This window comes from Epinephelus moara, chromosome 5, assembly GCF_006386435.1.
Source record: "Epinephelus moara isolate mb chromosome 5, YSFRI_EMoa_1.0, whole genome shotgun sequence".
In the NCBI taxonomy this organism is placed as follows: domain Eukaryota; kingdom Metazoa; phylum Chordata; class Actinopteri; order Perciformes; family Serranidae; genus Epinephelus; species Epinephelus moara.
The window spans coordinates 35,306,061-35,333,000 of record NC_065510.1 but is presented as its reverse complement, the minus strand read 5'-3'; the positions used below and the strand labels follow the sequence as shown (position 1 = coordinate 35,333,000).

Genomic DNA, 26,940 nt, shown 5'->3' with positions numbered 1-26,940 from the left:
GAATTATGACTAGTCAAAATGACGTTGTAGATATCCGCAACTGAATTATGACTAGTGAAAATGACTTTGTAGATATCTACAACATCATTTTCACTAGTCAAAATGACGTTGTAGATATCGGTAACTGAATTATGACTAGTCAAAATGACGTTGTAGATATCCACAACTGAATTATGACTAGTCAAAATGACCTTGTAGATATCGGTAACTGAATTATGACTAGTCAAAATGACCTTGTAGATATCTACAACTGAATTATGACTAGTCAAAATGACGTTGTAGATATCTCAAACTGGAATTATATATAGTCATAATGTAATTGTAGATATCTATAATGACAAACCCCATACACATGAATGGCAAAAATAGTTTGAATCTTACTAGTCAAAACTGAATTACAGATATCTGTAACTGTAGTTTTGACTAGTCAGAATGACGTCATAGATATCTGTAATTCAGTTTTGACTAGTCAGCGGCGTGCGGCTGTGACGTATCACCACCATACCGCGGTGATACGTCACTCTGTCACCGCTGTGAGAAAAAATACATACCATCACAGCCCTAGTACCAAGCAGTATTGAAACTTTATCAGCAAACAATGCTTTTTTCGATTGTTTTTGTACCCAGATCTAAGCAAAAATGACTATTTACATTGTTTTGCTTGTGACAAATCAGTGTTCTTCAATTTAATGTAATGATTGATTTGCCCACTACCACATAAGCTACAAGCCATACAGTCTGTGGTGTGATGAAGCAAGTGAATGCTTCCAATTACATGATAGGTATTGGATGGAGTAGAAAAAAGAGTCATCAAATGAAATACTTTATTGGTATTGGTATCACTTTAAGGGTACTGGTATCATAATATTTCAAACAACACCCAGTCCTAATATCCAGTGCTGTCCTGTGAAGGGAAAACTGTTCCCTCACCTGGGAGCTGGGACAGCAGAAGCACCATCAGCTCCAACACTGAATATGATACACTTGGGAAACCTCAGAGGATCTGAGGACCATCCATAGATTACAGAATCCATAGTTCCAAAGACATCATAGACAATGAGATTCATTACAAATTCAGAGCCAGTAGAGCCAAGCCAGACCAGGATTATGTGAAGTCCTTTTTAGTATTTTTTTTGTCTGTAGTATTCTGGCCTAGTTGTAACTGAGTTACACCTTCTTGAAAAGAGTGCATTGCAAGAACTGAGCTAAGAGGAGACATTAGCTGGAGGGGTTATTGTGTCTGAGTGACACCTTCATTCCAGCCATGAGGCTGATGGGTGGGTATGCTGTAAACACCCAGAAATGAAGTGGGAATGCTACATCTGCTTGTGTACACCCTGGGCTAGTGGTATACTTAAATTGTTAGACTTGGCCCATAAGTATTTTCCTCCAGTTCGTGCCTTGGCCACATAATCATTTAGCCCAGACCAGCAGCAGCCGATCCTGAGGATAGTAGGTGTCTGTCCATGGTTCCAGATGACGCTGACAGCAAGGTTGGAAACAGACCTGTTAACTAGTTAGCCTCCAGAGAGCGGGATGGCCACAGTGAGAGGCTGTTTATATAAAAGCTGCAAAGTACTGGAACCGGGATGAAATGGCATTGAGATTGCACAGAGAGACGGCAGCATGAGGGAGTAGGTGACGCCATACAAGAGCAACATCTGTCTCCTATTGGTTTGTGCGCTCCAGGGCCCTCGTGCCTCTACACAGAAGGGCCAGGTTGTACGTACATTGTTTTTTTGTGTGAAAAAAAGGCACTGTTGGTGGCAAAGAAACAGGATAGAGAGCTGGCAATCCTGTCGCTCTCAGCTTAAGTATTTTGCATTTACCGCAAGCTCGAAGGCTCTGGCACTATCTGCTGCTTTTAGTATTTAAAAAAAAACAATGTATTACAATGATAAAATGGATTTTGCCCTTTTATGCAAATTGCTGCATATACTTACAACTTTATTTACCAGGTTACTTTACTCGCCATTGTGTCATTGTCATTGTGCCTTCTAAGAGTTGACTAAGCATAAAAAAGCTTTAAAATCTTTACCTTATTCAAAAGAATTTACCATCCATTTTCAGACTTAAACTTCTGGTCATATGGTCATATGGAATTGTTTTCCAGTCTACGATATGTGGAATCTTTAAGACTCATTTTATGCAACAGCACCTGCAGAGTGCTTTGCCCGTCTCTCTGAGAATGTTGCTGAATGTCTCACTGAAATGGAGAAAGGATCTTCTGGAACCTATATGAAAAGAGACACCAGTACCATTGTTGGACAGAAAGTCAAAAGGTCTGACAACAATATTTGTGACAGCTCCTATCAATGGTTTAACCGAACCTGGATTGCCTAGTATTGTTATCAGTCATTATATTGATAGCTTTGCCTCTTGGCAGCCAAATAATTGTTCCCGTTTTCACAATGACTGTTCACAAAACCACCTGATTTTTAGTTGCTGTTTGTGTTTGTTGTGAAAAGAACAACAGAGACTATGGTAACAAATCCCTTGGCCCACAGAAAGCTTGCTAATGACCTCTTGTTTTACATGCAGTGGATATAATTAGGAAAGGGCATAGTCAAGCGCTTTCACAGCCTTTTAGGATGCTGATGAATATTCAGTCGCTGTCCAGAGTGGAGACGTGAAGAACTCAGTTCAGATCCTTGACCCATCTTCATCTTCAAGTTATGGTGGACTTAGGCAGTACTTTTTGTGACTGATATTAATTTTATTACATCAGAGGTTTTGTGAAAGACTAATATAGTTAAACGTCTTATCTGTAGCTTTTAACTTGGACTTGTTAATCATTGATGTGCATCCAATAATAAAGTATATTATACTACATTCTAAGAGAAATGTGCTTAATGAGCTTTTAAAACGAGTCACTACTATGAAGTGCAGACTTATAGGAACATAAAGCTCCAGAAATGTATGCTGTGAGTCACCAACTGATTTTAAAAATAAGATAAAAAACAATCCCATTCATTTTCAAATAATCTCATTGTTCATTGTGCTTTAGAGGCCAAATAAGCATACATTAATGCATCAACTGGCGAAGGGTAAAAAGAAATAAAACTTTGTGTGTGTTTGCGCACGTGCCGTGCTCTCCCACACTGTGGCTTTGGAGGTTTATCCAGTGTAATAGCATTTTAAACAAACAATCCTTGCTTGAAACAGGGCTTTCTTTGTGGTCTGGCAGATGCAAGCCAGGGCCAGCAGCTGTCATACATGGAAGCAAACATTACTATAGGAAATTGAGAATTATGCTGTTAGAAACATGACTTGATAACAGGGTGAATTGAAGGGCCATGCATGTGAAAAGCCAGCACCTTGTAGGGCTACCATTCTGAAAATTGAATTCATTGTTTCACTGCAGCTGTAGTTAAAGGTCACGTCCCAGCACTGCTGCGCCTTGGCACAGTTGTGAATTCATCAATGAATTGAGATGTTATTGCAGGGCCAGAACTGAATCAAGAAACTTGGCAGGGGCAAACCAAAAACATCCTTTATGAGTAGTTGGAGTGGCGCGCGGCAAAAATGGTTCAGCGTCTACACCCCCTCCCTGCCAGTAAAGGAAGAGTTTCTTCCTTCTAAATTGTTGCCTGATGCGTAGATGATGATGTGGGAGTCTCCAGGGACACTGTACATACGGCGCTCTCACGTCTCCCATCTCCTCGTCCTTGCCCTTTCGCACTCTGGCCCCTCCAAACTGACATGCTTTACTTTCCATCCTCAAATTATTGGTGCAACTTAATTATCTGATGTCAGCCAAAACACAGACTGTCTTGTCAAGCTGTGATGGGGCCTGGTGGAGGAAACATGTTCTCTCACCAATCCAATTTAAAGGCAGCTAGAGACTTCAGACAAGTGTGCTCACAAAGAGAAATGCTGCAGATGACCCTGAGCACTCACCTTTGGGAATTTGGTGACGTTTTGAGAACGAAAAAATGCCTAGATCATTCTGACTGTGTACTATTTTACCGTATAGCAGCAGCAATAAAAGGTTGTTCCATCCCTGGAAGGGACAGTATGTTTAACTTGGCACTGAACTCTTGTTTGTGGATGAGTCTAGCTTCCCATTCCTGTAAAACTTCCATTTATCAGAGGCCGATGCAAGTTTGTGAAGAACTTTCTTTCCTTTGACTTGACCTTGGTTTCTGTTTTACTGGTTTCTTTATTGTTTAGCGACTTCTTTTTTGTCTTTTTCAATTTGTAAAGCTACTGGAGAGGACCTGTCATCACTGTTTGAGTAGAAATAAAAAACAGGCCACAAATCTAGATCTCCAGACACACAGGTTTAAGATGAAAGGGCTAATTTGAGTTCTGTGTTGCAATCAATTTCCTGATTTATAATAAGAGTAACGAGCCATGTTGTGTGTTGAATCCTTTTGCTAACATACTTTTTAACATATTTTCTATAGTGTTGTGTCATTGTAGCAGTTGGATGATAAAAGAGAATGATGCAGTTAGAAAGAGAAGATATACCTTTACAGATTTGACAGAGTTATAGTTAGTTTATATTTGTTTCAGCCACTTTCTTCGTCAGTCATGGGCTCCATCTGTGACTTGGTTCTGACTCAAAACCACAACTCCAAGTTGATATTTTCTCTAACCAATATCACATTTTAATTCCTAACCTTAACAAATCAAGAATTTGGAAATCCTGTAGCAGTTATCTGTTTTTGTTGTTGGGCCAGGCCCTCTGGAGATGCCATGTCAACACAGTGGCTAACTCTAACAAATCACACAAGCTTCCATCTGGACGACCTTCAAGTCAGGAACTCCTACTGAAGGACCCTGGCCACACAGCCAAACACACACACACACACACACACACACAAAACACACTCTCCCTTTCTTTGGACGCCCATAGTCCCTGAAGCGTCGGCTTACGTCTTTAAAACTCAGGAACAATGAGGGCCTGATTAAATCCAGAATGGATTCAGGAAGTAGTGAAACCATCTGAAAGCGCAAGGAGTGCTTTCACACAGCCAACTCCCTCCATCACCACCACTCATGTCTGTGTGTTGGCAGCCTCTGCCTTTTGAAGTTGTTGACTGCTCTGATGTCAAGTCCTTAGTAACCTGTCACTTTTTCATTTTGATGTAATTTCTTTTATTACATGAAACATATTGGGAGGTCTTTCATGTCATAAAGTTCTATTGAATTAAATTGAATTGAATTTAAAACAAAAGAAAAATACCATGAAATCTTAATAATAGCAGATAGCAGTATAATTCAAAGCAGAAACTAATTCTATTGGCCTTGTCTTCTCTCTCTTTTCTTTGTCTGTCTCTGTCTCTCAGAAATCATCGACGACCTTGCACATCTTGTGGACAAGACAGACGACAGGATTCGCAACGAGACACGAAGGGTGAAGCTGGTGGAGACGAAGTCAGCCTCCTGTGGTGAGCCTTCCTTGTTTTCCTTCTACTGTGGAGCATATTGGTCTGGTATCAGGGACCACAGCAGGCCTGATATCTGATCTGTGTCCTTGAAAACAAATCACAGTTAATCTGTTTATTTATATGAATGATTAGCAAGCATCAGATTTCTCCTGTTTTTCTTGTACTTCCTGCAGTTTACAGAGCAGATGTCTAACAGACTACGTCTTTTACAGAGAAAGTAACTTTGGTTGGTGTGAGACAGACTTGGACAAAAAGACCAACACTTTCCTTAGACAATATATAATTTGTCATATAGCGGCTGTCATGTTAAGTACAGCTTTTTATCATTCTTACCGTTCAGATATTGCGCAATGTTTTCGCTGTTTCTGCCTTGGCCTTCGTCTCCAGAAAGAATGATGCTTAATGGTGCAGAAAATATGATGCTGATCAGGACCAGCCCTCCTAGCACAGAGGATGTGGGTAGTGAATGGTGGATGGACTGCTTCCATCTGCCACGCCTGCTAAGAGAGTGCCCTGGGCTTTGAAAGGGGTCTCTCATACTAGTCCTTTGAGGAATCCTCAGTTCAGTTTTAATTGTAATACATTTTTTAGATTTAGTCATAGTATTTGGATGAAAATGCTTCTTAGTTTTTGTCACATTTCAGTCAATTTAATCCTTCATAGTTTTAGTCTAGTTTTAGTTGAGTCATTCCATTTTAGTCAATATTTAGTATCAAGTGTTGGATTTTCATCTATACAGGTTTTTCTTTACTCCAACAACAAATATTCACTATTTTTTTTACAAACTTGCATTTCACCAGCAGTTTTTCACAGGTTTAAAGGAGGATTTATGCACATACTTACTGATCATCACTTGAAAAGCTCAAAATACCAAATGTTGAGACCATAAATAACTAATTTGAGACAAATAGACAGCCTGTTGTACCAAGGTTTACTTTAAACTTTGGCATATCAATCTCTCAGTTAAGAAGCAAAAAAAAAGGCTAGGCCTCTACTAACATTTAAGTCCAGTTTGTCAACGAAAACAAAACACACATTTCATCATAGTTTTAATTATCACAGATGTAATTTTAGCTTGTCAACGTCTCGTCTCTGTCATGGAATTAAAGGTTGTTGAGGATCATCATAGCTTTTGTTAGCAGAATTAACACTGCCTCAAATGTGTGTTGAGGATCACAAAACAGGCCCTAACGGCAGTTTCCAAAAGAGCCGTTTCAGCCATGTTTGTCACAGTCTGTTGACTGTGCATCTGATAGAATAGCTTTTTTAATCAGTCCAGCCATCTCTACAGACCATGAACGGCTCAAGTTTCCTTCCGTTTTATGTCTGAAACTGTGATTGTGTTTTGGGCTTTGAGTGCTTGAATGCGTCCTATGTAGACACACATGCGCTCAAGCTGCACACTTGCTGCTCCCACTTCACATCCTATGTAGACACGGCATGAGTCGTCAGCCTCTATTGTCTCAACTCCAGATTTTGGTGATTTGAGTTGTTCACTAAGAGGCTTTGTGAGTGCACATCCTTCCCTCGCCATTACCTCAGTTCTGCTTCAGTTTGTTTAACTTTTGTTTTGCCATTTACAAAAAGACTCTTTTTTTTCTCAGTACTTACTGCTTTTCAGAGGAAAATGTTGCCATGAGAGGTGTGTTAGCTGGCTAAAGCCAATCTATGGAATGTGGGAGCTTGAGCCAGGCTCAGTTTGCCCAGTGAAACGCCAGACAGCATTGCTATGGCAGAGGCTGCATTGTTGTGCTAGGAGACCTGGCTAACAGGCGGTCACAGACAGAAGCGGAGCGGGCAGTGGGGAGGTCAGCCCTCAGAATGCTTCATTCTGTTGGTCGTGTCCCCATGGTGCCTGAGCGTGAGTGTGTTTGAAGATCCCAGAGCTCATATTGTGTTAGAATCAGGACTCTTTTCTTTCTGTCTTTCTTTTTTGTTTAACTTGTTCTTTTGCTGCCCCAGCTCCCTCCTCCCTCTCCTCAGTCCCAGGCTGAAGAACATTCATGGGGCATGTGTGTGTGTGTATGCGTTTGCCTGTGTGCATCTGCATGTCCATATACATCATTTCTATCAGTGTCTGTATGGTGCATATTTTTTGGAGTGCACAAGTGTCCATGCAAAATGTATACCACTGTATTTGCACAGTCTGTTCTTGTACATGCTTGTATGTATCTGAGTATGTGTGTGTGTCTCAGACCTTCTCTGTGAATGGAAAATTCCCCTATGGTCTTCTTCACACTCACCTCAATGCTCTCTTTCTTTTTTTTTTCCATTCCTCTCTGTCATCCCCCTGTTCGTCTCCTCAGTTGTTTGACACTCGTCTTTGTGTCAAGCAGAGAAAGAATTGAAAATACTACATGCCACAAATTGTTTGGAGGGCTTTCCCTCTTTCTCCATGGCAGCGTGTTTATAATTCCTTAGCTTTAAGGCTTTATTTATTTTTGAAACCACCTCTCATCCAAAGCCGGCGTTTGGTGTTATGTCTCAGCCGAGTCGTAGTGAAGCTAGAAATGTCTGGCTTTGACAGGCGAGAGCATACTTAACATAACTATTGGTAGCTGCCTTGTTGTAAAAGAGACATCTTAGTTTTTACAGAGCGAAGTTGCGCTAAAAGCTGGAAACATTTCCAGAAATTTAAAAAATGTTCTTCACTCCAGGATTATCAACATAAATCATCAGATGATTGCACTCTACAGTTAGGGGCAAAACAGTTTTGTGTGCATGCACCACAGATCTCTAAAAAAACAGATGAAACCTGGAGAAGAATGACCTGAGCTTTGAGAAGGGTCATCTCCCAGAAAGTGAAGGACCCACATATTGCTCAACCATGGTTCCTGTGGCATACTGTGCATGACTGGTAGCTGTAGTGTTGTGAAACGTACATTGTGTTGGAACTTACTGGATTCTTCTACAGCACAGGCTTGTAAAGACATCTATCTTCTAAATGTACACAACATTTAGACTTGATTTAACCGCATTAAGGCTGTTTCCAATTTGAAATAACTCATTATTTTACAGTCTGATATAGATAGAAGGGAGAAACAAAACAAACCTAGATGCACATAAATCAAAAAATAAATATGCATTATTGAGAAAACAACGCTTTTAAAAAAAACCTTTTTTTGATTGCTTTCAATCCAACCTTCTTTGAGATTTCAAAGAAGGCTGTACCAAAGCTGATGATGCACATGCACAATAACATCTATAAACTAAACCTCAATATCTTTTGAGTACCGAAATGTGTACATAGCATCTAGTCTTTAAAGGAACAGTTCACCCCAAAATCAAAAATACATATTTTCCCTCTATGTAGTGCTATTAATCAATCGAAAATTATTTTGGTGTGAGTTGCTGAATGTTGGAGATGTCTGCCTTCTCTCCAGTATAATGGAACTAGATGGCGCTTGCCTTGTGGTGCTCGATGCGCCAAAAAATGCTGTCACTTAAACAAGCTAAGCCTGATTCACAGAGTCATTACCACTTGTTTTAGATGATGTTGGTGGGAATTGAGGAGTGGAGGCTTTGAGCTGAGTTGGATTAGTGTGGCAGATTAGTCTACGGGACCAAGGGGTCTTTTGGAGAGTAGTGTGAACTCCCCAGAGCTTAGGCACCACCATCAGGCAACATCAGTGCTTGAGCAGCCCTCCTCAACAGAGATTATCCTCAGTTTGTTGAGGGCCACTTCTGCAACCCCGTGAATCCCGCAGGTGGCTTGCATCTCAAGTAGGTTTGCACTGTTTGGACTAGAGGGGACGTCTTAAGAGACTGTGGGTGAAGGGCAGCATTTGACAGCGTCGGAAAAAGAGCTTGTAGGGCGAGTAACTGCACTGAGACTGTAGTTGGGAGTGGGGAGTTGTCAAGGAAACACTTATTTGCTCAATAGAGAAGTCTAACTTTAAAAACTCCACTTTAATCGGTTACATCTTTCTTTCCAGCTCTTGTTCGTCATATTGCCCCGACAGTTTACTGTTGGAAAACAGATATGCCAATTGAGTATTTTTCACACGGTTGATGAAAGGATTGCTTCAAGTTATACATCCTGCTAATGATGTTTCCACTTCTTAGAGTCTTCTTAGTGAGTGGCAAGTTAAGCTTTCATTGAGAAATCTATAAATATTTGAAACTCTTTTCACATCTCAATTTTTTCAGTGTTTCAGCGAGAAAGATTTAGTCCTAGTTTTTGGGCTCATGCCACCGAATTACCCTATGGCACATATAGTTTCATCTACCAGCTATATATCTGACCCCTTTAGTCTCAAATTACCTCAGCAGGGTAATTTATTGGCAGACCAGTGAGGTAAGTTGCATAGCAGCAAATAATATTATAAAATGAAGAAATATTACTATTATTAGCATTTTCACTCTGACCATGTAGCTCAGAGGACCGCTGTGCCTAAGTGCAGCGTTACAGAGTTGCTGCATTTCTAGTCTTGTAGGGTATGAACCAAAGCTCGCACTATGTCTGTTCTGTTAGAAATAATAAAGGAATACATATGTTTTAGATGTGTATTTAATACTTGAAGCCAAAAACCATTGAAAGTTTGTTAGTCTTCCTCATGTACTGTGAGAAAAATGATGAGCATCACACTAACCTTGTTAACATAAAATCCCATAAAATGTCCCTTTTCTTTAAAGGTCATCCTCGCCTTTTGTGGTCCAAAAAGATCTTTGAACCATAAGCAGGGGGCACGGAGGGAGTGGTTAGGGAGGTTCGGGGTTTGTCTCGCGGCCTGTTCAGGGCTCTCACCAATTATTCATTTTCTCTGTGATTTGTCTTACTGATGTGTCTGAAAATTGCTAAGATGGGATGAACCCAGACTCTGGCCCCTAAAGCTCCTGGGTGGTCAGTCTGTCAGCAGACACCAACTATCTCCCTCAGCATCAGTGTCACACCAGAGCCCTAATCTATTTGGCAAGCAAACGCCATTATTGTCATTAGTCTCTGGAGGCCTCCCGGGGGTCAGGAGTAGCTTGTTTGGTTACTGAGGCAGACAGGGTGAGGGTCAGCGCGGGTGTCTAATGTGGCTTCATGACTGACTGTTAGATGACATTAGTGGGTGTGAGAGCCTTGCTCCACACTAACATATGCGTGTGTTATAAAGCTCAGCCTTTATTGCTGTTGTTGCTATGGTGTTGTCAAATGGAGTTGCTGACAGATGTTGGACAAGGCTGAATGAAATTCTGATGTCTGAATCTAATGTGGACTGGGTGTTGCGTCGGTATCGTTTACACCCAAACAAAGATAATTGCTGGAAATGTCTATGCGTGTGAGTGTGTGTATGTGTGTTTGCTTTAAGCATGAGGCTTTTAAAGAACCATCATGCTATTTGAGTGTGTGTTTCTACTTTGACATTTATATTATGCTCACATGTGTAAGTTATCAGGAAGAGAGGTCCTGTCTAGACCAGTGATAACTTCTAACATGCATGACCTGTGGACCTATGTATGAACACCTTCCCCTCTAACAGAACAGAAACACACCGGTTTCAAAGTTAAACTACAACAAGTTCGACTATGTGCAGAGTAAGAGGCATAAATACCTAAAAGAATCAAAAGAATGGCACCATGAGTCAAAGTGGTGCAAAGACATCTGGAGCCCTTACAGCCATACCCCGTATCCTGGCAAAGAATCCAGCATCAGCCTTCCATTTCATCAGACCACCACGCCACCACTACCACCGCAAGCAATTAGTTCAGCATGGCTTATATCTCGCCCTGTCTCTCTTGCTGTGGGAAAGACGACCAATTAGGCCGTGGAGGGGAACGCGGGAGGAGAGAGCCAAAGAATGAGAGAAATGTAAACCCAAAGTGAAAGGCTGGGGAAAATACCAGCCGCATGCTAAATAACAATGGACAACTTGAGTCAGTGAGGGGACTGTCAGCCCCAGCCAGAGATGCAGTTGTTTGAAATCTTCACTCCTGTCCCACTTGAGAGGGAATGAGACGGGGGAAATGGTGGGTGAGAAAGTTCTCCATATCTTATGTGTGTGTGGTATTGGTCACATAATATATATATATGCTATACTGAGGGTAGACCACCACATCCTAAAGGCATTCAAATGTTTATGATGCGCATGATATGAGCCTCCCGCCATAATTTTTCTCTTATATTCCCTAAAAGACTTTACCAGCTGAGCTGTACAAATATATATCTTGTACATTAATCTGACCTGACTGTCAGATATTAATATATTTGATCAACCACTCTTTGAATTCTTAATAGTGTTAGCACAATGACAGATGTATCAAGGATTTTCTATGGTTGAGTTTTTTCATAGCCATCTCTGTTTTTGATTCAGCCATAGCCAAACCAATACTGGATTTTGAGGCGGATACAGATGTTGATACAACTAAAAAGGTTGGGACCCTGTGTACAACTAATAGAATGCAATAATTCGCAAATCTTTTTGAAACTGTATGTAATTGAATACAGTACAACGACAAGATATTTAATCTTCAAACTGATAAACTTTATCGTTTTCTGTAAATTTACACTCATTCTGAATTTGATGTCACTAACAGGCTTCAAAAAAGTTAGGACAGGGGCATGTTTACCATTGTGTTATGCCACCTTTTCTTTTGTGTGTTTGAGAAATGAAGACAGTTTAGTTTTGAAAGTGAATTTCTTTTCCATTCTTGCTTGATATACAATTTTAGTTGCTCAACAGTCCTGGGTCTCCATTGTTGTATTTTACGTTTCATAATGCGCCACACATTTTCAGTAGGAGACAGGTCTGGACTGCAGGCAAGCCAGTCTAGAACCTGAACTGTTTTACTACAAAGCCACACTGTTGTAACACGTACACAGAATATGGCTTGGCATTGTGTTGATGGAGTAAGCAGGGATGCCCCCGAAAAAGATATTGTCTGGATGGCAGCATATGTTGCTCCAAAACCTGTATGTACCTTTCAGCATTCATGGTTAAGTTACCCATGATGCCATGGACACTAGCACACCCCCATACCATCACAGATGTTGGCAGCTGGTAACAATCCTGATGGTCCCTTTCCTCTTTAGCCCAAAAGGACACAATGTCCATGATTTTCAAAAACAATTTGAAATGTGGACTTGTCAGGCACACTTTTTCACTCTGTGTCAGTGAATCTCAGATGAGCTCAGGCCCTGAGAAGTTGGCGCCATTTCTGGATGTTGTTAATATATGGCTTTCACTTTGCATGGTAGAATCTTAACTTGCATTTGTAGATGCAGCGACGAACAGTGTTCACCGACAGTGGTTTTCCAAAGTGTTCCAAAGTGAAGGTCTCAAGCATTCAGTGTTGGTTTTCAGTTTTGTCCCTTACATGCAGAGATTTCTCTGGACTCTCTGAATCTTTTTATGATATTATGGATTGCAGATGGTGAAATCCCTCAGTTTCTTGCAAATATGCATCAAGAAACATATTCTCACACTGTTGGACTGTTTGCCCATGTAGTTTTTCATAAAGTGACCATCCTTGCTTGTGACACCAGAGCGTTTCAAGGATGCCACTTTCATACCCAGTCGTAATAGTATCAACTGTTACCAATTAACCTTTTTATCTGTGAAATGTTCCAGGTGTCCACAATATTTCCCGTCTTTTGGTGCTCCTGTCCCACCTTTTTTGGAACGTGTTGCAAGCATCAAATTCCCAAAGAATGTGTATTTACCAAAAAAGTAAATAAAATAAGATAAAACAAGTTTTTTAGTTTGAACATGAAACCTCTTGCCTTTGGACTGTATTCAACTGAATATAGGTCAAAAAGGATTTGCAAATCATTGCATTCTGTTTATATTTAAGTTTTACACAGTGCCCCAAGTTTTTTGGAATCAGCGTTGTTTTTGAGAGTTGAAAAAATCTGTTTACAATAAACTAACTGGTATTAATTTCCTTGAAGGATCCCTTAAATTCAGTAATTGTTACAGGATACAGACTGAGCCAACGCTTCAACTTACAAAAACTTATGAAAATTTTATTTGAGCTCTCTCGTGGAGAATTCGAAATCTTTAGCATTTCTCTACTATAATTACGTCTTAGTTATTGGCTAGTGAGATATTGATACAGTGGAAACCACTCATAGTGATCACGGTTGCAGTGATAAACTGCTTATATAGATCAAAAGGCTTGGGGCAAAATCATTCTGATACAAATGCCTATTAAATAATTTGCTTATAGTTTTCAAGTAGTTGGCTTACAGTGTTCCTTTTGGGGTCTTTTTCATACATATGGAAAAACAACTGAAAATCATGGTAATTCTATTGTTTTTTTTAACTTTACTCCCATGATAAGTTACTTTGCCTCGCAGTAACTCGTCTGCTTCCAGCTGCCTACCTGAGGCTTTAAAATCATGACGGGAAAAGGAAAGTAATTTTCTCTTAACTTAGTCTCTTCGAAGCTAATGACAAACTAAGCCAAAATTAAGCCAATAAGCTATATCAGTGAAACCTGGTGTTCTCAGACTACACTGTGTACTCTATTCAAACGTGGGAGAAACAGTTTTGGCTGCTCGTGACGTAGACAGACAAGAAATGTGGACGGGGAAAGCAGTTGTGGTTGGACCTGCCCTCGTCAAGTGAATTGATAATGCAGTTGGTCACGTAATGCCCATGTAATGAAACAGCTGTACTTTATTTTGAGTCAGTCAATAAAATTCAGTAAATAGCAAAGCTGTCCGTTTCATTACTTTTTATTAATGTAATAAATACACACATGTCAGTTAGATGGTAATCTGCATGCGAAATAAAAAAGAAGAAAAAATGGTTATAATAGTGATCTGCTTATAGTGATTCATTTGACCCAGACAGCCTGATAACTATAAGCAGTTTACACTGAATATCTGCGATAAACTAATATCGGCCAAAATAGCGGCTCAGCAATTTTATCGGTTGGACTCTGGCTTCACTTTTAAGTTGGTAACATTCAATAAAATTTGATTGTTAAGTTTCCCAAAAGATATTCATCTTTTTTATAAATAATGGAAATTCCACCTGTAGTGGATTTTACAACAGAAAGTTTTTTTTTCCTTGGGTGGTGACTATAATAAAAAGTGTAATATTTTCAGTTCCTGGGGGTAAAGCTCTTTGATGAAGTGTGAGTGAGCTTTTGCACATTTTTCTCTGCTTCCATGGTATCAGTGAAAAACAATGATTATCCTCTCAAGGCAGAATCAGAAACATATGCCTATCACAGTGTGCAATCTGTGGCAATAAAGCTTTTGTGGCTGTTGAACGCATGTAAATTGCATTAAGTCATCAAGAGAAAAATGGTGATACGCTGCGAGGGCATAAGCACTTGGGACTTGCATTAGATCAAGGATTTTGAAAATTAGTGGTGAGGTATGAAGGCTTCTTACCTATTCCAAGTGTATTCCCTTGAGTCTGCTGCATTCCCCTCCTTCTCTGTGAGTCTGTCTCAGATCAGGTCAGGAGTTCCTCAGCTGCTTGACATTTGAATTTGCAACATTAAAGTCAGAGGGAATTTGTTGAACTGCAAAGGTTTTATCACGAAGAGCTACAGCAAAGTACAAATAAGACAAAACATTTTAGGATTAAATACGGGCCTCATTTTAATAATAAGATTGTCTAACCACTTAGTACCAGAAGTCTTCTTTTCAAACTGCAAATGTCACAGTCACCAGGTTGTGGGTAAAAAAATCACAGCTTATTAGAGGCGAAGATTTCAAACCAAAGCTTGGGCTACTTTAAGATTTATTTATAGCCCAATAAAGCTGAACCTTATTTTAAAATTCCATTTGTTTTTATGCCTCCGCACCAGCGATAGCCATGGCTGGAGGCTTTATGTTTTTGGGTTGTCTGTCCCCATACCTCTATCCCATAATTGTGAATATGAAATCTCAAGAATGCCTTGAGGATTTTTTTACATTTTGCACAAATGTTCACCGGGGCTTGAGAATGAACTAGTTAGATTTTGGTGGTCAAAGGTCAAGGTCACTGTGACCTTGCATCTGTCTAATTTTCATGAATGCAATATCTAAAAAACATCTTGAGGGAATTTCTTCAAATTTAGTACACACGCCCACTTGGACTCAAGAACAAGCTTATTAGAATTTGGGGGTCAAAGGTCAAGGTCACTGTTACCTCACAAAACATGTTTGGCCATAACTGAAGAATTCATGTACTGATTGTGACAAAATTTCATCCAAATGTCTATTAGGATAAAATAATGAGGTGATGACATTTGATGTCCAAAAGGTCAAAGGTCACCATCATTGTGACTTCATGATTTTCTGCAAAAACACTTCTTTGGCCATTACTCAACATCATGTCTCAGGAACAGAAGGGGAGACATTTGGTCAGATACTGAATTGGTGACACTTATCTTTGGTGTTCACCTTGAAACTGCGCTGATTGTATGGGTCCATTGTGCTGCCAGGGAGGAGATATGTGTGAGGCATCCTTGTTTTTGCAACTTAACAGTTTCACATTCTAGTTTCTCTTTTTTTATATATATATTCTGAACAGTGATCAAATTTTTACCCACACCTATGAACAGAAGTGTATAGAATGCTAAATACATAAAAATAGCACATAAAATAGTGAACAAAGTGCTCAAATCAGAGAGAGTTCATTCTAAAAAGATTGCAGATCAGTTCACTAAGTTGGCATGATGACATTGTGTTATGCAGTGGGACATCTAGTTAATGAAGTCTTTAAAAGACAACTCTGGCATTATTCTAACTTCATCTTAATTTCAGAAAATCACATTAAAAGACCAAAACCAACAATGCATTAGTCCATCCCTCCCTCCATACTCTCTCTGTGCCCCTCAGCTCCAAGCCAATTTGTTTCTGCTAAAGATGTTAAAATTGTATAATTTATATTATTTTATATTATATATTTTATATATATAATATCATATATATTATTTTTTATAAATGGCCAGTAAACCTTTCTGTTTTACTCTTACAAGAGTAAGCTGCACTATTTTCAGCTGCAGATTAACACACATTTGGTAGGCTTGTGTGTCAGAAACATTTTTGGGATCAACTCAGACTACATACAGACTAATACATTTCAAACAACCTCCGTACACCTGAGTGTTTTAGCACCATTTCTGAAATAATCTTCATCCATGCTAACATGCTGAAAACAGGAAACAGATTGTCTACTCTGCAGTTGGTTGCTTAGTTCTAGAAAATACTAGGTGTTGTTACAAAAAAATACGACAACATATTAGAGCAGTGCCAGAAGCCTTATTCATCACTGGAGGAAGCCATGGCAGTGAGAAATGAGTTCCTACACAAGAGGGATGAAATCACAGAAGTCATGTGCATTAAGCCATAGTTTTTGACTTGACAAGCTGTAATTGATAAGACCTAATTTGGACGCAGATGTTGGTGTCTGCATTATTCGTTTCCAAAGGTCTCTGCTTCCACCCGTCCAGACTAAAACACAACTCCAAGGTTTTTAAATTAAACAGAGTCAGCAGCGTTTCAAAGGTCTCTGTTTTAGGGGCAATAGATACAAGTTCTAAAAACCAAAATGCATTATAGTGGTTGTAGCCTCAAAATTAACTACAGTGGCCATGTTCTAATTGATGAGCTTTTTGACTATTTTAATAGTGTTTCCAAAACAATGCAAAGCTATGGCACAGAGGAGGAGGATGTATCAGGCTTTTGATGCACAGACTTTGTTAGTAGAATCAGTGCAGTGTTGTTTTTTGTCTTCTCATGGAATTTGTTGACATAAAAAGTTGATTTCCTTTTCTCCCACTTTTCCTCCTTCAGGGATGCTGGTGGTGATCGTGCTGCTTCTCATAGCCATCATAGTGGTCGCCGTGTGGCCTGTGTAGCTGACGAAGACAGAAGTAATCATGGACCTATGCTGAATGACTTCAACAATGACAGTTTGGTGCAGATTACCAGTTTGAAACTTTATGCATCCGCAGTGCACACATGTACAGTCATTTAAACACTGTCTCCCATCAGATTTTATTATTCTTTGTCTTCATATTGAGACAAGTGTGGCTGTCCAACCAAGCCACTGTGAAATGAAGACTTAAGTCCTTTAGCAGCACAATTAGATTTTTGTATACAGTTAGTCTGTTGGTTGGGTGAAAGGCATTAGTAACCGTACAAAAGGTTTGTTTTTTTAATAGAATATATTGCCTAGGTGTGAATTGTACTCTTTAACAGTTGTTCAAGTGTCTGGCTCATTAAATTCACAACGTATCAAATAACTAAATTATTTGGAGGTTTGTTAGCCTTTTGAAAATATTTTTAGCCTGGACTGAGATGAATGTTGACCCAACAGTAGGACCTCCCGCAGGTAGCAGGAGCTTTTCCTCTCATAAGTCTGTCTGTGGTCTGGGCTCAGGCTCACACTGGGTACGGTAATTCCGCGAGCTTTGCAATATTCACACTCACTTATATTTACCCATGCATTACTGTAGCAGCTGTAATGTTATCATTTGTCTTGGGATTTTATAACGTTTGTAGAACAGCTCGCAGCCAAAACAAACAGCTCGGCTGTGTAACTAACATGGCTGTTTTCCTTCCTTGTAAATCAATTCAGCTTGTAATTTCTAATAAATTACATTTCCAGTTAATAGTCCCTGGACTCCGGTCTGTCTGTGTTAATGCTTAGAGCGTACTCCGGAAGATTGCAGTGTTTTGTAACATGATATTTATCTGGACACAGTAGTACCAGTAGTATATTTCCATTGAGAAATTTGCATAGTGGTGTTTTGTCTACTGTACTTTTAGAAAAGCTGACTACGTGCCTTAACTTAAAGTGGAAATGGACAAGTTTTTGCTTTAACTTGTCATTATGAAGTTAATTTTGATTGCACAAAGTGATGGCATTTGACTTTTCCCTGTAAGCCTCGCTTTCACTATGCAAGCCTGTCTGCCACCGGGCAAAATCTCCTCACAAAAATACAAGGTCAATTTTTTCCTAGTTGCTAAAGAGTATCTGTGCTGTTACTATCTCTGGGACGTAGAACAATAAATGTAACTGCTGAAACTGTGTTTTTTGTTCAGAAAGCTATCAGAAAGCAGCAGTGTAATAATAACACTTGAAATGCTAGGGGGGGAAAGTTGTCTGTTTCTATTTAATAGCGGGGTAGGCAGGTATCTGGAAAAGGCATAAAAATGGCAGAATTTGAAAATACAACCCACTCCTGCAGCTCTCCCCTCTCTGTCCCAAGCTCCTCCCACCAGATGACCACGGACATATGCATATGCTTCATACAGTAAACCAGTGTTTTCCCTCTTTACCCCGCTCTCTCTCTTTATCAGACCACAAATGAGACAACAGTTAGCTAGCTAGCCACCCCATCGTCCTTCTGCCTTGCTCCCCACTGCTGTGGACTGCTTGCCTGGGGAGGAGAGTGGGCAGCAAGACGGACCTTTGGTCTGCAGCTGAAGCATCTTGAATTTAGCTGGCGCAAACCCCACAGCACTGGGTGTCACAGCGGGCCGGTGGTGGGGTTTAACCTGTGTAACAGCAGCAACACAAAGTTTGTTGTTTGGGCTGGGAGTCAAGGTTGTCTGGTACCCTTGAACTGAGGTTTGTGCTGGCGAGATACATGTTCCTGCTGCAACTGACTGGGAGCCTGTCTTCACAGCTGCTGCCAGTTCTCCTTCTGGCAAGGTAGTCAGTAGTCTCGCGTGACCAGCCTCCCTTACTTCGGAATGGGAGTCTGGGGACATTCGTCTTTCGTTTTGTAATAGAAATGGGCGGGGATATCCAGACCACGTGACGGCGTTGCCATAGGTACGGCACGTGTGTTACATGTAACAGAGACGTACCAGAAACACAGAGAGCAGATTACCAGTGCGTAGTACTGTGATGTAGATTCGTAATGCAGTCAGTCATGGCTCAGGCTACTACACCGAAGAAACTTGTGGATATTTGTCAGGTTTGTTCTGAGTCGTTCCTGTCATCGAAAAATAAGCACCGGATATTTTTTGTTGTACTATGGACAATAATTCGGGGAACAGCAATTCCAGTGTAGGCAGGTGTAAGGCAAAGCTAATTAGCCGTTGGTTGAGGAAGTATGGAAGTACACGGATTTGGATCCAATCACATCACTGCCGCTGGGAGCCAGCGCTAGTTCTATTACAACTTTCCTATGGGAATGTCCACAGAGGACAGAGTCAGCCAGCGTGCTGACGTCATCGGCGTCTGTGTAAGAGACTAGGTAGTCGGTTGCGGCGGGGAGTGAGGCGGAGGACACACTGTGATTCGAGGCTCTAGCTAACATTTATTACATAAACGTGAACTTGAAGCTGCAGCCGTGAGCCTTTGGCTCTGGTAACTAGAAGGCTAAAATATTTTCTCTCCATTTCTGAAATGCTTTGCCAATATTTACATGTGTTTTATGTGATTTACTGTCAGACTTTCTTGTAGACTCTCTTTTCGATAAGTCCATCTTCCTTTCTTTGGGGTTGCTTTGCAATGTAGGCAGATGGTGGCAATACTGGAATAGCAACTTTCTCTGCAGGATTCTTTGAATTGAATCAGGCTTTCACCCAAAGGTACGTGCACACGTATCCACATTTGCAGAACAGCCAATAGGAACGCCCTCTCTCTGAAATGACCCGTGATTGGCCAAAGTGTCTCCTCATGGCCCAGATTTTCTAATGCCTGAAAACAGAGCAGGAGGTGCAGAACTCTAGTGTTCTCTCAGACCAGGAATTACCATACACTCAAAGTTTATAATGGGATTTTTGCCCAGTGACGCCTAAAATAAACTGCCTACCCCAGCTTTAACAACTAAATAAATAAACAAGAATGATTCAAATCAACAGAGGCAAATAGTTTTTCAATGTAACAAGAGTTTATTTCAACTGAAAATCTGAATTTAGTTCTACCAGGTTGGTGTGTTCAGTAGTTATTATTTCCTTCTTTAATGGCAACGATCTAAACAACCACAAACAAGTAAAAAAAAAAAAAAAAAAGTTGAAAAAGACAATAAAATCCACAATGTCTTGTGTCATTAAATATATTCATATATAATAACCATAATATATTAGTACGCATTGTAAAACAACATTGCAAAAAAAGTCTTGGCAATGGTGACAACTAAACAACATTTACAATTCATAGTATGAACACAAAGCAATGCTTTGACAGGTATGTGTGTAGCGTTTCATCAGGAAGCTTGTCAAACCATCGCTCAGGAGACGGATGTAGAATTTACAGCATGAGGCTACAGAGACTACAGAAGTGTGATTACAGATTACAATGTGCCAAAGGAAAAAACATTGACATGTAATGTTATGTTGTAGGATTAACGATGAGAGGCAAGAACATGTAAATATACTGTATGTGTGAGTATGTTGTCATCAGTAGAGCATCGTGATGGACTGACCACACAATCATTTGAGTGATTGTACATAAGAAAAAAAACTCCATCAAACCTTTATTGTAAATACTGAGAAGTACTTCAGCAACAAGATCATCTGTTCTTTTTATCTTACAGTTAAACCCAGGTGATTTTGATTTCTCATGGTTTAAAAAGCCCTTCTAATTTGTCATCATCTAGGAGGCATTTCAGTCCATTCAGAAAATTCCTGGACAAATGAGTCGTTCTCTGAGATAGCGGAATCAGAAATTATTACCATTTAAAACAGAGGAAGTCCATTAGATTAAAACCATGTGTCTTGAACAGACCTCAAACCCCATTTCTACAGTTACTTGTGCTGTGGTACAGATTAAAAGGTGCAAAATGTGATTTTGTGAAACAAAACAAATACCAGCAACATCAAACATGTTGCTCAAAGTGTTTTGGGGTGGACTGAAAGGAGCTCCAGTTTATGATACATCAGACACACTGTGGGCTTTTACAAACCTGAGCTGTGTTTTTTACCACGCATTCCTTAGAGAAATCCAAACCCAACTGCATACAAATAAATGAGCAATGTGGTTTGAATCAAGCAGCGTCAAGTGATTGCAATTCACCCCTTTTCTCCCTGTGCAAGTGTTGAAGTGAAGAGAATTAACATGACAGGTCTATGGGAGACTGTGGCTTCTGGCTGGTCGCACAGTGAATGTACAGTCATGCATTGTGTTTGCTAAAGAGTGTGTGGACTGCAAAGGTATTTATCTGCAATCTCATAGTACTGTAGGAATTATTCTAGATGAAAACAAGCCAGTGTGAGGTGGATTTCAACAATGCATTTAAGCAATGGTTGAGCACTTTTTTCAAAGGGCAGTTTGCGCTTAGGTTTTCATTTTTCTGTGCTATGATTCATTGCAGCGCCACATGAGGTAAGGACATGATTTTCTTTTCATTGTTCCCATCCTCATAGCTGTTTACAATCTGCATTGATTGAGTTTAATCGAATATTTTACTTAAACTCCTCATTCCAAATTAAAATACACCCAATTTTGTGTTCGCTGGCCGTCCACATTGCAGTACCTGTTTCTCTCTTTGTGTTGGTCATACACTTTTCTAAATATAACTTTTGACACATTGTATAAAATATTTTTCATGAGCTGCTGTGAAGGAATACATTTAAAATCATACAAAAATCTTGCACTTGTGACACACTATATGCACGTCTTTGTCAGTATCCTCTGAGAACATGCAGTACTTTCATCTGCACAACAATATTGTGACATTCACTCTGCACAATGACCTACCTTGGGTATCTTTCACAGCTCTAATCTTTTGTGGTAAGACAAGTAAATATTGTCACTAGAATATAGATGAAATGAATTGATAAAACAACAAAAAAACGACAATTATTTTGTAGCCACTTGCGAACCCATATTCATTATTATGTATTTCTGTTGTCGTACTATCCAAGAGCAACACCTGATTTTGTGGATATTTTTTTTAAAGTCTTTATATTGCAATTAAATGCGGCAGACCTCTGGCCCTTTCGTAAGTCCATTGTTAAACTCCTGCTGGAGTAGCAAAGTAAAAAAAATCACAGTTACTGTAAGTACTGAAAGTGAAATCAGTGAATTTAAATGCAGTCCATCTTCCCGAAAAGGTATAACTTTAACATTAGTACCATAAGCAGCACCAGTTAGTGAACTGAACATTACAGTTTCAAATGAGATGCATTCACATGCAGGTTTGTACAAATACTGAACCACCTAAATTTAACCAGCCTGACAGCTAAAATGTAGGACTACAGATTTCTCGAGTTGCAGTAACCTGAATTTATACAACAGGGGGGAAGGAATGGCAACTCATTGACACCTAAATGTATTACGCATTTCTGTGGCTTGCAAACAATAGTTTTTATGGCACGATTTTAAACAGAGGAAATGTTATTGCCTCAATCTGATCAGTGAAAACTTTTGATGAAATAAGCTCGCTTCTTAGCCAAGAATACAACAAGAAAACCATGCAGAGGCAAAATTGCAGTGGTAATTAAGTGGCTTTTTTTTTTCTGTCATTTTTGCACCAGCAGAAAATGTCCATAAAATTAAAACATAAAATATAATGATTTCATACTGAGATAAAGAAACACAAATAACTTTATATGCTGGTAATAGGTGCAAATTCGGCAAATCCACAAGAGAGACAAATCTCAAAGTAAAATAAACCATAAAACCAAATCTGCAAGGTGAGCTCCTTCAACAAAAGTTCACTAGAAAAACAAATCATCCTAAATAATTCTCTTCATGCTTCTACACAAAAAAGCAGCGACATAAACAGTCTCTTGTCTGTCCGTGGTCCTCTGTCTGCCTCTCTTTCACTTTTTTTAAATTTTAAATTTTTTTTTAAGTCACCCGCTCAGCTTTTCTCTTGAATACCTCCCCTTCTCCGGCATCCTCTCCATCTTTTTCCGCCTATGGCTTCTTGCACTTGCCTTTCTTCTCGCGCTGCTGGAACTTCCTGAGCCTGCGCGCCCACGTGTCCCTCCACTGGATAACCAGGCTGCCCTTGTCTGCCACCACTCCGCTCTGGCCGGGGGAGTCCTCGTCATTCCCCAGCAGCAGGTACTTCTTCCCAGGTTTGATTTTGGGACACTTGCAGGCCACGTCTTTGGCACGGACCCACAGGAACTGATCCCCGCGGCGGATGCGGCTCTCGCCCTGCTTGTAGACGGAGATAATGTTGACGGTGAACTTCCACCACTCGCCGGCTTTGTCTGCCTTCAGGATGTGCACCTGGACAGCTGCAGGGGGACAGCAGAGATGACACTTAAGCACTTATTGTGAGATTTCTTACATTTAGCTGTAAAGATTACTGCCTCAACAAGACTACATCCACACTAATATGCCGTTTTAAAATGAAAACAATCTCCATACACACGGAACAGTTTCAGAAATAATCTCTGTCCATACTAACACACCTGAAAAGGTATATCACATGACCACTCACATACAGTGAGCATGTGCTTGTCGGTGTAAACAGGAAGCAGATTGTCTACTCTTTGGTTAGTTGCTTAGTTGCAGGAAATACTACAGTGGAAGAACAGCAATAGCAAAAAGTAAGATTAGATATTTCTTTGCCCGACAGCGAGGTGGAACTGTTTCTGAGAGGTGTAAGGCTGTCAAGGTGGCAGTAAACATAGATAGGAAGTCATTGCAAAGCAAATACGATAAAACTGATAAGACCCAATCACGAAGCGAACATGGGTGTCTGCATCATCGTTTTCAAAAGTATATTTTCACGTGTCTAAACTAAAATGCAATCCTGGAATTTTCAAAATAAAATGCAGTCAGCAGGATTTTCAGAAATCTCTGTTTCAAGGGTCAGAATATGCTGGAGTAGTGTGGATGCTAGGTAGCAATAGTTAATGCGCTTTAAAATGACAATGTACTTGTGTGGAGAGTCTGCTAAAAGCCATGCTAGTGGCTCTGTGAAACTGTAATTAGGCACAGTGGTCCTTGAGCTAAATGCTAACATCAGCATGCTCACAATAACAATGCTAATATGCTGATGTTTACAAGATATAATAATTATCATCTTAGTTTAGTGTTTTAGCATGCTAACATTTGCTGATTAGCACAAAACAAAGTATCCCAAAGGCCTTCCTAGTGGCTAGAGCACTTGTCTTCCATGCAGAAGGTCCAGGGTTTGTATCCTGCTGGGGTCGACGTCAGCAAAGGCAAGGCAAAAGATTCACTGAAGCAAACGACCTTACATTCCTCCAGGAGGCTTTAGGATAAGAGAGTAATTCCCAAATCTGAGCCAAGTACTAAACGAGGGCGTATCTCAAGCCCGTCGAAGACAGGAGGTTGCAGACGAAAGAGCAGATTCATTCAAAGTATAGCTGATGGTAATTTCAGTTTTGTGGACTGAAGTCATTCAAAGTCTACTTCTGGACACCATGGATAGCCTACCTGCACCGAATTCCATGGTAATCCATCAATTAGTTGTCAAAGTGTAGTCAGTGGATTGCTTAGTCAGTAGGACTAATCCTATGGGGTCTGTGAGGTCTGTAAAAAATTCAATGGCAATTCATCCAGTAGTTGTTGACATATTTCAGCCTGGACCAAAGTAGTGGACAGAACAACTGACAGAGCACCGCCATTCCTACGACAATCGTTTAAGAATACAGAGTTTATCCAGTGGTTCATGCTGTGCATTTACCTTTGCATTTAAACAGTCTTTCCATGCCTTACCATAGTCTTTCAGGCAAAAATACTCCTGACATTCTGAGCCAAATATTTCCCTTAAAACAATTTTTGTTCCACTGAATTTTCTCTGTCATTGAATATTTATTGAGATAATTAAATAAGATACAGCTGGTCAACTAACCACCACTCTCCTGCATGAAGATATGCAGCCATTTTTATTATTTTAATGAGCACTTGCTCTTTGCTTCAATTTGCTGCATCAGCTTCTCATTGAAGACTAACCACCGCATTCAAAGATCTCTGCCATGATGGAAGGAAAGCATCTTTTTTCTTCCAAGCACACCGGCTCTTTTTCCAAATGTGGCCGTTATTCAGACATCAGAGACACTCTGTCCTCTACAACCACGAGCGTAGGGTTGGCAGCTAAAATCACACAGGAGAGAGGCTTGCAGTGAGTGCTGACCCAGGCTGCGGCAAAGAGGGATCATGTCACAGTATCGAGAGCTCTGACACCTTCTGAGAGGAAAGAGCCTCTTAAATTTAGGATTTCTTTGGTTGCATTGCATTAACGCAACAAAGAGTCTTACAGGGTCAGTTTGCTTCAGACTGAATTCTTGTTAGATGATCAACAGCTTCCGAAAGTCCCATCTGAGTTAGGCCAAATGTGTCCAACAATTTTTTAAACTTTCCAAAACTCACAGTCCAAAAAGATTGACTACTTCACCATGAACGCTTTTGAGAAGAGACTGCCCCAATTGTGTGTTTCATCATGTCTCCCTACTTTCAGGCTTTTTAACCAGCCCTCAAGCGTGACCATTTGGAACAGGTATAAACACTGTTACCTTTAGACATGTTCGGACGACACTTTGCATAAGGTAGTTCTCCTCCCCTACTGCTATTTGCCTGCTAACGTTCTGCAAGGGAGTATTGCTACATCCTGAGCTTAGCACAGCTCAAGGCGATTTTGATTAGTTTAGAGAAATACAAACAACCCAGGGGTATTTTTTCCCATATACCAGAATGATAACTGGTGCTTCCTGACCTTTCTTTGGAAGTGACTAAACGTTGTGGAGATAGCTCTGGCTACACGAGACTATGTTTGCATTAGAATCAAAATAGCCCACTTATTGCGTCCAAAGATTTGTTTTAACAATTCTCGTGAAATGCCAAGTTTTATCCATGCAACTTATGGTATCACTGCACTGCATAGAGATTTGTCCCACAAAACACAAGTTGGTAGAAATGTCGATGCCGATCTGTGCATATTTTAATGGATCGACTAAAGTGAACTTGATCAAAATTTGACCCTCCTAAGACTAAACTCTACTGTGTTACGTCCACCTCAGCTTGCTAGTGTGCTCTCCTTTATCACAGCCAGGATCTGTTGTGTAAGCATTTCAATGCAATATGTGAAGTGAATATTGGAGTGATGGGGGAAAAAATAATTCAGCCTTACCAGCGAGTGACTCTAAATTCAGGCACTGATGTTGGCATAATGCATGGATTTGCTAACCTACTACGCTATTGATTAGGTTAAAGTGCTCTCTGTTGTCTGTGCAGATACATATTTAATTGATTTAAGTGAATATAGGTATCAGACTGGATGCAATATTAGCAGATACCCAATATTACAGGACATGGGTCAGGATCTGGGCCAAAACAACTTGATTGGGACATCCCTACATGTTGAATACTATTCTAAAATTCAAGGGACTTTTACAGTGCTTAAATGATAAAACACAAAATATAGATGCTGTTATTAAAATTAATATAATAAAATTTGATGATTTTCTCTCATTTTTGACTGGTCATGAAATACACTGCACAAAATTAAAACAGCAGAAATGCTTTAGGTAACATCCAGCTTGTTGCGGGTAACAACACTGGTTCATTCATCAACACTGTTGTCATCAAACAGGTATCAGCTGCTGATACCACTGACAAATCCACTAAAAATGTTAAAGAGCTGCTAGTGAAATGAGAAATAATAGAAGCGAGAAGATCACAGAAAGACCTTGGTCGACCTTGGTGAACTGGCACCCATGTCCTGTAAA

General features: G+C 40.0%; 2 protein-coding genes across 2 annotated transcripts in view; one reads left to right on the top strand and one right to left on the bottom strand.

The window, feature by feature from the left end:
• stx8 (syntaxin 8) overlaps positions 1-17,947 on the top strand; it is a 56,580-nt gene extending 38,633 nt beyond the window's left edge. The window contains exons 7-8 of the mRNA XM_050044189.1: positions 5,295-5,396; positions 17,122-17,947. Coding sequence (XP_049900146.1) covers positions 5,295-5,396; positions 17,122-17,186 — 167 coding nt within the window. The 3' untranslated portion in view covers positions 17,187-17,947. The remainder of the gene's footprint in view (positions 1-5,294; positions 5,397-17,121) is intronic.
• Positions 17,948-18,082: 135 nt separating this feature from the next.
• The window catches only part of ntn1a (netrin 1a), a 78,506-nt gene continuing 69,648 nt past the window's right edge, over positions 18,083-26,940 (bottom strand). Inside the window, exon 7 of the mRNA XM_050044188.1 lies at positions 18,083-23,478. Coding sequence (XP_049900145.1) covers positions 23,150-23,478 — 329 coding nt within the window. The 3' untranslated portion in view covers positions 18,083-23,149. The remainder of the gene's footprint in view (positions 23,479-26,940) is intronic.